At 47.9% G+C, this 12,442-nt stretch overlaps 1 protein-coding gene across 4 annotated transcripts in view; it reads right to left on the reverse strand.

Annotated features, from left to right (window-relative positions):
* LOC111245820 (zinc finger protein 395-like) overlaps window positions 1–12,442 on the reverse strand; it is a 139,529-nt gene that overhangs the window by 123,500 nt on the left and 3,587 nt on the right. Inside the window, exon 1 of one of the 4 annotated variants that reach the window (XM_086979804.1) lies at window positions 7,544–7,568. The exons of the other annotated variants lie outside the window; for them this stretch is intronic. Coding sequence (XP_086835930.1) covers window positions 7,544–7,553 — 10 coding nt within the window. The 5' untranslated portion in view covers window positions 7,554–7,568. Of the gene's footprint in view, window positions 1–7,543; window positions 7,569–12,442 lie in introns of those variants that run through there. 4 annotated transcript variants of the gene reach the window in all.

Below are 12,442 nucleotides of genomic sequence, written 5' to 3' on the forward strand. Positions count from 1 at the left end.
ATATATTTATATCTATATAATGTTACTACGATACTAGTAACATTCCGCTGTGCCGAGTCTAAGCAGTCGCCATCGCCACTACCGAAGCACCGCCGGCGTCAGCAACAATTGTAGAATAGCCGGCACACGATCGTCAAGGACGTCTTGCGCAAGTCGGCGCAACTCTTGACGACAGAGCGGCCCGCCAGCGCAGAGCTTGGTTTTTCTGACGCGAACGGCGGTACCGACCCGACAGACTCGCAACTGTTTCCCGCCTCCTTTGCATGAACGTGCAATGCCGTGCCTCTGTCTCACTGTCTGTCTGTACATGTGTCTATGTATAAAATGCAATGCGACTTATAAGCTCAATGTGAGAGCCAATGATATATTTGTAGAAGTGTCTCAACTCCAACGTCTGTTACTGTTGTCTCTAGGCAACAACTGAGACGCCGTACCGTACTACGTAATGTCTGATATCTATGCCAGAGGTAATTGTCTGTTGGGAAACAATCGTGGCTAAGAAGGAATTGCGGCAGTGAAGTAGATGGATACAACAGTCGACGCCAACCGTCTGCCTGAACCAATGGTAGCGGTAAGTGACGTTACCAATGCTGACATCCTGCTCCGCGACTGAGTACGGTCTGAACAGTCACTGACTGCACTGTCAGACACACAGTAAGCTATGCACCATCTGCTAAGGATGCGCGAAAACACTTCTACGGACATCGTCAGATCCATGTACGCACGAGGCGATGGATAGGAATTGATAAATTGTTTGATTCGATGCCAAAACGTTGTGTGTCAGACTGTCACTAATAAACTCGCACCTGACCCTTCTCCAGGTTGTTCTGAACGCGTAAAATCAAAGTCATAGTAATGATATATAAAGAGGCATATCATGCAAATGACCCATTATAAACTGTATAATTTATACGCTGGCAAAAAGATACGTTTACGTTATACTAATTGCAGTACCAGTTTAACTATTCGGGCGTATGCTCGAATACAGGTGCAAATCAATAAACGTAGACGCTTTATGCCGGGTATTCATTTCGGTACTGACGGGATCGTGCTTAAATTTCGACTGTGACGTCAACACGGAAGCAGCAAGGCGGCCCTATGTATCATATAACATTAGTATACATCTGTTATAATCCTCTATGAGTTACAAGATTGTCCTAGGATGCTACCGGGTTAGTAAAGCAAAGTAAGAAGACCCGGTTCCACCAGTCGTCGAGGTCACATTTACCAGTACATACAGTCAGTCGTGCATTTATATCAATCTAACGTATGTGTCGCGCTGGATCCGTCTGGGACAGTCAGTAATGTTCTCGTACATGCATTTGGCAAGGCCAACCAATTTAATCGAGGCAGTCAGCGCGACGGCGTTGGTGTCGCTCTCGAAGTACTGTTACATCGACGCCGACTATTACCACAACTGTTACTTCTACAGTCATTGCAACTGTCGCTGTCGCCCCTGCGCATTGCAGGCGTTATTCTATACTATTTTTCTTCGTGGCGCAGCGGCAGCGACTTTTCGACTCGAAAAAAAAGCCACTTCGGCAGGCAGGCAGGCAGGCCTCAGTGTCAGTCAGATCGAAACGAGTAGTTGGTTACCACTGGATGTCCTACCAACAGCGAAAAGGAAAGGGAAAGAGCAACAACAATAGACACCGTAATGGTGCACCAAATGGGAGCCCGTTGGCTCGACGCGGCCGAGCTCGACCCAACGGATCAGCTCAGAGATCGACAACGTTACGTCGCTACGAGAACGAGATGGGGACCGACAATCAATTAACAAGCCGCCCACTAAATCGTTCGATTTAAAAGCTGAGCCGTCGCTTTTCCGACCAATACTGCTGCCAAAACAAACTAAGCTACTGAAAGGATACCGACACTTATGCTGGGCCTATGAGAATCGCGCGAGTATGTCGATGAGATGCTTCCTAGTTTTTATCCATATGGTTTGTCGCGGTTTGGCAGCTGAACAGCATTTGCCCTACCCTGTCCTGCCAATGATAGAATCAACGAAGAAATGGAAATCATCATTTGGGGTGATCTGTGAACTTATTCGCTGACATCTGTAATACAGATTCGCCAATGAAAGAAGGAAAGCAGAAATGGCAAAGTAACCGGCTCCGGTCGCCGCCACCGTGGCTTCGATGGCAGATTTCGCTGGCTTCAGACGTACGATATCATAGTTCCGTGGATATGCTTCTTCTGCCAATGACGGCGGTGGGGAGGGCGTTGTTGCTGGCCAGCTACTTTACGCAAAACTACTGACGTGTCGACTAGGCCAGACGTAGTCGTCGGCGTTTGCGCGCCAATCTAACTGGGCCCAAAGCCAAGAAACGGTGGCGCCATAGCGCCGGCGCGCGCACGAAATGCCGCTGTAAAAGACAGCTAAAACGCACGCGAAAGAGTCCGCCGGCTCTGCTACCTCCGTCATGTTGTTCTTGCGCCGGCAAGCTGGTGACCTATAAGACCCCGGTGTAACAGGCAGCAGACGACACGACAGTGATTAGGACAACAAAAAGATCGCGAGAGGAACACCGTTTGTACAAGGGCCGTGACTGTACCAGTAATAGCAATAACACGACGATAGCGGCGCTCACTGCTTTTGCCGCTGCCTATCGGCGTTGACCTATAACAGAGGTAGTTACAATGATACACGCCGCAGAGCGGGGCCACACCGGCTGCTTGCAAACGATAGCGTATATTATCTATCGGGATGCCTAACCGGACATCTAGCGTTACGCTATGCTAACAGCATTGGCGAAAGCAAGTGGTGATAACAAATAAAGGACATCTAATGACGAAAACAAACCGTCAAGCAGAGGAGAAATGGCTTGACTCGCTGATGATGCCATATCCCCGTAGCTAGATGTTATCAGCAGCAGCGTTACTAGTAAGTGACACAAATGGTTTTACCGTAGTCCAATTAATTAACGCATTTCAACTTTAGTTAATTCGACAGGCAGTCTTCATCACGGGAAAATATCTAAACAAGAACGTAATACCGTCAATGATTGGTCAGCTTGCTCCAGCTGCGACAACGTAACATTGTCTAGCCATGGTTAAGCTGGAAAACCAACACATCTCAAATTAAAAAACAGATGCAAACGAGTGATGAAAATTGAACGTACAACCGTACGATGGAACGTACTGACGATACGACGAAGCGATGGCCACCAATGACGGCGCACGTAGGTCGGCCGCGCTGGTTATAGCGGCACAGTACAGCAGTATCTTACAAATTCTTACTGGCTATGTGATTTTCTCGGATAAGCATAATGTGATTCTGCTATTTCGGTATATATATATATACGCGTTACGACCCAAACGTAGAACATATACACATAAATGCCAGCTGTGTCAAACAGCCAGGCCATCATTTTGGATTACATACTTTTCAAGGCAAAATGGTGGACCTTAATAGTTATATATATATATATAGCTTTCGCAATCGCCTAAACCCGTTACATATTAAAATAATCTAGTACCAACACGTTTGTCATGTTCTTCGACGTCGCACACCGCTACATTAATCATTGGCGACGGATGTATCATAGTTACGACGCTTATGGAAAGGTAGACATATCGAGAGATGTCCCTACTAATCATACAACAGAGCCATTAGCAACAACTAAAAAAAGCGGCGGGGTCCGTCAAACAAACAAATATTCCGAGCACTCTGGCCATGTTTAGAATTAGAACACGCTTATATACGAAAACAAATATCTTACGAAGGCCTGTTCAACGCCTGTCTGCTGATCATTCACGATCGCAACTTTGATCAAGGACAGTAAGGCCTGTTGACTGGCATGTCGGCCCTGTCCCGATATGTCTGGAGTGTCACTTCAAAGATTCTTGCAAACTCTGCATCGTGTCGTCTCAAACGAATCGTCAACGCAGGATTAGATTGAACGCTGTTGTCACTTTTCATTATACTAAATAGTACTAATAAGTGATACGGCCGATCATTTGTTTGTGGACGGGAAAAAAAGAAGTTCGAATTGAACAGCTTCATCGATCACCAAGTTAGGTCGATTGTAGATGAAACCAAATCGTTGCTCGACGTAAATTTAACAACGGAACGAACCGAGGTCGTTCTTACTGTTCTCACTGCAGCCGCCGCCGCCGCCGCCGTCATCATATGAAATGTGTGCTGAAACCAGAATATGGCTCACTGATTACTTTGGCAGCAGACTGGAAAAAAGTCTTGCTGGTGCTGTCATTCATTCACGTCGTCAAAGCGAGGCAGCAGCGGCCGTTAACACCGAGAGCCACCGTTGTAGATGCAGTGCCACGAGCGGTGGCTATGGCTAGAATCCAGTGTTGCCCCTGCGTTCACCAAAAGCTTTGCCTTCTCCGTTCCACTCAATTCGTCATAAACATTGTTTCGACCACTGCTGTTTGCATGCGCGTCTCATCGCGCAGGTGAGTTATTACTGCAAGTAGTACAAATACGAGGACGACAGATATATTCCTTTTAGTGTAATTAGTCGTTTGCTGGATAACTTTTTTATGACCTGCGGTGGGGTGAGGCCGCTGAAGCTTTGGCCGTTGCTGCAGGTGCTACTGAGGACATCTCTGATGCCGCTGTTAATGTCGGTGAAGGCGATGTTGTGTGAAAAGGCACGTACCACTGACATGACACGGCCGGCGGCTGATCACGTGAGAAGCACGTACCCCACGCCAGGCAAACAGATGCCCTTTATGTGTCCACAGAGTAATAAAGTAAATACTGCGTAGCGTTAAAATGTTGTAAGAGGCAGTCAGTGGGCGACACCCTAATCAATCGTAGGACAGGCGGGCAGGCAGTATTGTCAGATGTCTACTGCTTCAACCGTGATTTGAGTCTGACTCACTGATACCTCGTTGGTGAGTCCAGCAATACCATTTCATTAGACTGATGAGAATTTCGCTACGAGTCGATTGTCTATTATCGATTGTTGTTCATTGGGCTATTAGTGATACCAAAGGCAAAAGACGACGACGGGTGAAGAATTTATTTCAAAGCGAGTTCAAAGGCAGTCGATGGTAAACGCTGCGTGGGCCTAAATAATTTCTGATCTTCTGTTAGGCACCGACAGTTTAATTCAATAGTCCACGGAACGCTTAGAACGACGTTTAGCTTAATAAAACTGTCTCACAAAGACAAAGCTTCGTTTCTTTCATACGAAGTACGTACGCAAAGACGAAAGGAAACAATTTTGATAGAGCTCATCTATTACGTTGAACCATTCATCTGCGCAAGACCGTCATCGCCTCTAAAAATCATTCGAAGACAAATTAGCCTCCGTTTGACGGTCAAATTATCGTCTTTATCCACCCACTGTTACTGGCAATACATTGTTGTCGGCATTAAGGAAGGCCGCCATTTTTGTCCCTCACTTCTGCTAGTGAACATATAGATTAAAGACAGCATTGGCGTGGAATACAATACACATTGTCACGTTCATCTCAAGCACGCACCGTTCGACATTGGTGGCGGTGGCAGCAATAGTTGCGTGATCCCCCGTTCGTATTTGACGGTTACCTATCATCTGCTCAGAACGAAGCGCACTGATAAACAGATTTGGTCTTCTCTTTAACGGTAGGGTAAAGCACATAACAGATTCTGATGATTCGGCTGCTACCCTAGGGGGCACCTTAGAAAGGCCCCCGAACGCAAAGAAAATGCCTTTTTTTCTCTTATGCCGATTCCTTCAGTGCATAGTTTTAGAGCAACAGGGAAGGATCAGCGCTGCTATTGGCAGCCATGTACCACTGAAACCGCAGCTTCAACCTGAGTCGCCAGTGCTGAGAGTGAACAGGCGCCATAGCCACTGCTAATAAATGTCATCAGAGACAAAGAGGCAGACGATCTACTCACTCTGTCAAGCAGATCAACAGTATGACTGTCCTCATTCGGCGCACGTGCTTCGTTGCCGAGTGCTGAAGATGTTAGAATGAAGAGGTCGGCCGTCAACAGCTTTGAACCACACGCGATATGATGATGCCAAAGGGAAACTAGCTCAGGAAATGTTCAAGTAGAACGACGTAAATAGGGAGATAGTGGGCTCGATTTAGCACTGGGAAAAAAACAGAACAGACCGGCGAACCAATCAGTAAAAAAACCGAAACCTTACAACAAAGCAACACCAAATGACTCTAGTAATATTCACGTTAAACAGAAAGTAGCCATTACCGTCGAGCAGTAACTGAAGAGGTTCGAGTTTTACGTCCTGTCATTAAGCATTGCTTCAAACCGCTGACCATCCCCAGCACGAAACGATTCATGTCTATGCCCAGATTCGAACCTAAACATATCTCCAAGTTTAGTAGGCAATATGAGAAGGACAACTGAGGGGTTGAGGTGAACGAACAGCGGCGTCGCCTACGTTGCTGTGCGTGCTGCTTTTGAGCTCTGCCCATTTTTACTCACTGCTGTATTAGTTGTTGTCGTAGCCGATCAATTTATGGATAGATAAACCTCATCGCAAGGCCTACAAAAAAGACTTATGTATACAATTAGGAAAGCTTAATGTTGTGGAAGCAGCATCCATAACTTGCCTTTTTAGCCGGTACAACTATACTTATACTGTAGTCCCGCCCTGTATATATACATAAAGAATGAAAGGTGAGTACACCTAGCACAGCTGATCGCGTTTGACGAACCCAGAGGCCGCGAAACCATAAGTGATTGTAGTGGCGGCGATAACAGGGCAATCGCAGCAAATACTTGACGTTTAAAACGTCAACACAATAACGCTTAAGCTCCGTCACCGGCTTCGACCAACTATCGTTCGAAGCGACAGGGCCCGACGAATAGAGCTAAAAGGCCGCGAAGCGATAAACGACATCTGGGCCGTATGGTCTGTTGGCGAGGCCACTTGAGCGACAGACTGAATTTCGTGCAGGTCACTCCGGGCAGGCTTTCGTTTCGTGGAATACGAAAAGGATTATGTATTGAGTAGAAGGAAAAGGAGAAAGAACTACAGAATAATCTACTATATACATAGATCACCTCGACGACCATCTGCGTCAACGAAAAATTTGTTCTGTAGGTTTAGCTAGGCACTTCGGTATCCTTCTAAACATTCTGAACATCTACAAATAAAAGTAACCCGGACCGATTTGGTCAGTAAGTGGCAGAAAGTCATGACCTGGGTTTAATTGAATCGAGAAGTACTTGGGGTGTCACCAGCGCTGCCTACATGATATTTTTAAAGAAGGAGACAAGCCCGAAGAGGGATTCGAGTCCATAATGGAAAAAGTTATCAGAACAGGGAGTTTAGATCTGCAAGTCCTAAAGAAATTATTGAGTGCGTTAATACGACCGTTAGCCCTGTTTGTCTATTTGCTACTAAGGCGGACGCCTTATCGGCAAACGGCATCCGATATGGATGACAAACGACGATCGCATCGCTCACGAGGTGAGGCGTTATTAAAATTAAATACGTAAACATATTATATTTTCTATGTTTTAATGAGCCTATTTTTCACTAGATTTCCTCAAGGAACATAACAGATAATAAAAAAAATATTCACCGCTTACAAGATTCATTCATATACGCACTTAAATGCATTCCTCGTGGACTTATTATTTCACAGGGGTTTGGCCGGCCGATGTACAACTGGTGGAATCAGCTGATATAAGCGGATGCTCGTATAAACGATGCCTATGCACGAGCCAGTTATCCGAATTAGAGGGCCAGGATCATCAATGTAGTAGTCAATTTAAGTAGGGCAAGGTGGTAACAGTGGAGGCTGTCTTAGTAGGGTGAAAAATTATCGCCCTTATCATTACGAAAACCGTAAACGAGTCAGAATTCCCGGGATTGTTGCATAGTAAATCGCTATGGATGGATGGTTGGATCGATACGTTGTCTGTTTGCGTGGGGCTGTGCCGGCTGCTGCCGTGGCAGTTGTGGGGTGAGTTAGGAGAGGGTAAGCAACCGAGGATGAAAGAAGCTGCTGCTGCTGCTGCTGCTGCCGTAAGTCTTTGTCAACCCAACACAACCCATCGTGAGGGAACAGCTGGTCGTACATCGCAATACAGCGTCTGCCGTACGCGTTGATCGCTTCGGAACGCGAAGCACACGGCCAGAAGCGACTGTGAAAAGGAAAGTAACAATGACGATAACAGCCGCTCCAAGAGTCTCTTGAGTCAATCGGTTGGTCCTTCCGGAGCCATTGCCGTTGCTGGCGCTAACATCGTAACCGCGGCTGGAGTCAGCCATGCCTCAAGCAGAAATTTTGGGCACAACTGGAGAAGGGAAGGACCTAACAAAACAGGCCAAACCCAGACCTGGTCGTACGTGTTTCTCTTCGTCTCTTGTCTGTCGCTTATTTGTCTGTCTGTGTGACTGTCGGTAGCGTACGACGTGAACGACGATGTCATGACGACCCATATGGGACCATTCGGTCAATCGTTGCCACTTCGACCCAGTGCGAGATCGGGCCAAAACTTCAATCATACCCTAACCGCAACATCCTACCGTGGCCTTTCTATAGTACATAGCGTTTACATAGAAAGTCCAGAGTGCATCGAGCCAAACAGTGGAAGGAGCCAAAATAAAAGAGACAGAGAAGTTAAGTGGACGAGAGTGTGCGTGAATCACTGTATAAGTGCGATGCCGCGTACTCGGCCCAGTCGATCGGCCATCAGCTGTTGGCTAACTAAGCGCACTGACTGTACAGGTTATGTCGCCGCCGTTGGCGCCTCGCCAACAACCAACGGAGCAACCCGTTGGCGGTAACAGCGGCGCTAGAGGCAACCATGGCCGCCGCTGATGGGTGAGAGGCCATTGCTGCAGCAACGCCAGAACTCACTCACACTCGGGGTGACCCCCACGACAGTAGCGGCGGCAACGTTGACGGCGGCCTACGCACCTCGACAACAGCAGCAGCAGCAGCAGCAGCCGCCACCGCCGCACCGCCAGCTGATCGAGAGACGTGAATTGCGGCGCCCACACAGAGGCCACAACACCGCAGGCGAACAAAGCTATACTAAGTCGGTGCTGCGGGCCCATACGCTCAGTAGCAGATAACGAAGAGCTGCAATGAGCGTAACTCGACGACAGTGAACAGCGACAATATGTCGTTGTCCACTGTCGCCGTTGTGCTGGTGCACACAATGACGGCTCTCTCCATATTTATATATATGTATATATATATATGTGTATATATATATATGTGTATATATATATATATATATATACACACACACATATATATATACACACATATATATATCTCGTTCATTGCTTCTTACCTAAAGGCCAATGCCAAACAAATCGTTGTGGTCATAAATTTTATCTGTAAGGTTGGCCCAAGCTATTCCGTTAGAGATGATTCTAGCCGCATCGTTCAATACCTACCATTATATAATAAGCGTATTTTTCATACATATGGTAATTAGTCATATATATATTCATATTGAAGCGGTAAATATACCTGCTCGCCTATTCTCGCCACGTCTATCGATTGGAAAGTCAGCAATAATATCGGATCGTGATTTCCCGCTCACGCAACAACGACAGTCGCTGACGACTGGCCCGCGGTGGCAGGGATTAGCAAACGTTAAAAAACTCAACTACCTTACCAAACGAGCATTATTTTTCATACACAACTAGTACGCTAGATATTTCGAGCTGCATGTCGTTACGCATTTCATCCAGACACAACTATCACCGCATTACTAGAACTAACCCCATTACTATCACGGATAGATTACACCTATTTTTTTGGTACATGGGTGGGGATCGTTCGTTCTTTTCCAATGCGCAGAATAGCGGCGGTGATAGTTCATCTTCTCGGTTCACCCGCAGTCAGATCGAGTGAGCCTTTAGATAAGCAAGATTTTTCGCAAGTATTCAAAGCGAACCATCCGCATCGATCGTCCTCGACCGCCGAATGCGCTATCGCAACTGATTCTGCCTGTTTCGTTACGGCTTCTTCTGCTGCTGCTGCTGCTACTGCCGCTGCCGCCATCGCAATCAGCGTCTCAGCAGCGACCTACGGCTGGCGCGCGTCGACAGTACGCACCGGGCGGTTTTCTAAGCCACTGTTGCTGCGATTGCAGCAGTACAACGGTGGCAGCCTAGCATCGAGCTAGAGAAACGACCCGCCCGCCAGCCAGTCAGTCAGCCAGCCCAGGTTTGCACTGGTGGCACATCAGTGCGTCCGTTCAACAGCGAACGGTTGTTTGCTCTTTGGTCGGATGCTGTCGACTGCGTAGTGGCAGAGCAGCTGCGGTAGCCACAACAACGATGTACTGCTGCCGGTGCATTGGCGACTGTGATCATCAAGGACGATTACGCTGCCTCCACAAAGGTACCAGCTGCTATCGTCGTTGATGCGCCGGTGATCGCGCTGCTAACGAAGCCGGCAGCAGCAGCAGCAGCCCCAGTGCAGGCACGCCGATGTTCGGCCGACCGGCGACGATCGCTGCGATGCGGACCGCGCTCTGGCGGGCGTCCAGCCTGCCTGCCTGTCAGCCAGCCACTACTGCTCTGGCGATGACGACGGCAGCGGCCGCCTCTGGCCGGAAGCGCTCGCCAGCAGCAGCGGGGCCAGCGCGTCAGTGGAAAACAGGATGCTTGAAGTGGCTTCGCCGGCACCAGCTGATCTGAAGAGGCACCGCTATTGGCACAAAGGCGGTGGGCGATGCCAGCGACAGCGGCCGCGCTAATGGTGGTTTTGACGGTGACTGTAGTAGCAACAGCGTCAACGACAAGGCGATAAAAACGATAAATGATGGGGCCAGTCGGATGGGGTAGCTATGAAGTAGCCCTCACTAATTACCATAGATATATGTATGTGTATATATATGGGAAGGGGAAGCGGACGCGCTCGAATGACTGTTTCGCTGTCTCACAACCCAGCTTAAGTAGTTACCATTGTAACGAGGAATAGCGAACAATGCTAAACGTATTATTACCATCATCGAACCCATGGGGCAATTACGACTGACACAATATCAGTATCGTCCGGAACCACCAATTTTCAGATGCTGCTGGTCAAATCCAGGGTTACCCGGCACGTTCAATCCCTTTTTGCCCGATCTACGATTATTTCTATCTGTACCTGTATGGGCGTCTGGAGTGGGGCGCTACATGGACAAGAGCTATTTATCTATACACATAAAATTAAAACATTTTTCGACGGGACACATCACACTGCAGTGGTATGACTACACAATGTTTCTTTGGCAAGCGAGGACTTAGTTGTTTGCCGCATCTCCCCGTGACCCCGAATGTACGAAGGCTGCTTTTAACACTGTTGCTGCTAGGCAATGCATTTGCTATAATGTAATGCTACGGAAGGGGGCTGCGGGGACGGGAGAGGGCTCCTTACTGAGTGTTAGGACATCGGCGCCAATGATCACGATGATGATGGTGATGACGATGACGATGATGGCCATCAACGACAACAACACGGGCTTTATTGACGACATTATTATGGCGTTAACGTATCAAGGATATCACCGGCGCAATCGGCGAAAGCGGAATGTACGGCCGATCACAGGTACATCGTAGGTCAAAAGGAACAGGCAAACACACACACACGCACGCACGCACGCACGCACGCGCACGCACACACACACACACACACACACACACACGTGTAATAACCGTCCATTTTACGCCTACGTACTATTTTATTGTTACTCATGCGTACACTCAACACGCTGGCATCGAACAACAAAAAAATCATAGAGGGAAAAATTAAAAAGGACCGCCGCGTCCATCCTGTGCACCTTCAATGTGGTGCTATCGCTATGGCAGGGACCGCGGCTTTGCCAGTTGCAAACTTGCTCACAAAATAGACGCATATGGCTGGAAACGATTCTGAATTGATTTGTCCCTATATCAATAGCATTTACTTGAAAGTGAAGTTGGAATAAACTTGTCATCTTAACCGAGATACAACCACATATATTCAACTGGCATGTATTATTACATTCGAATGCCGATAGCACCTGTAACACCGTTACACAAGCCGCAACAGCGGGGTTAACTACCGCAACTAGTAGTATTCGTAGGTCAATCTCGTATAGACCGGTGGGTGATTCCGCCAGAAGCTGTTCTTGGCATCCGCAACATCACCCATTAACCCTCTCTTGGTTGCATAGCGGTGCAGCTTCTACTGACCACAACCAGATAGAAGACGCCAGTGACAGTACTATAAGGTTTCTCGTAACCTCGCCACAGTAACATAGCGCATTATCTGTGTTCGCGTCGGGTCCCATAGGAAGTCATCGCACTGCACAGGCTGAGGCCGGTTAAGGCCAACTACGTTGTCTTAGCTCGCCAGCAGCAGCAGCAGCAGCAGCAGCAGCAGCAGCTTAGTCGAAGTCACTCCCGGTTTGAGTGGCAGGGGCAGTAGCATGCTGCATGGACCGATGACGGCAGGCGACAGCAAAGGACCTCAGCTGTTCTATGTCAACCGGCGGCCGCGGCGGCTGAATGCT

Source organism: Varroa destructor, unplaced genomic scaffold (genome assembly GCF_002443255.2).
Source record: "Varroa destructor unplaced genomic scaffold, Vdes_3.0 BEIS01000002.1, whole genome shotgun sequence".
NCBI classification, from domain to species: Eukaryota; Metazoa; Arthropoda; class Arachnida; order Mesostigmata; family Varroidae; genus Varroa; species Varroa destructor.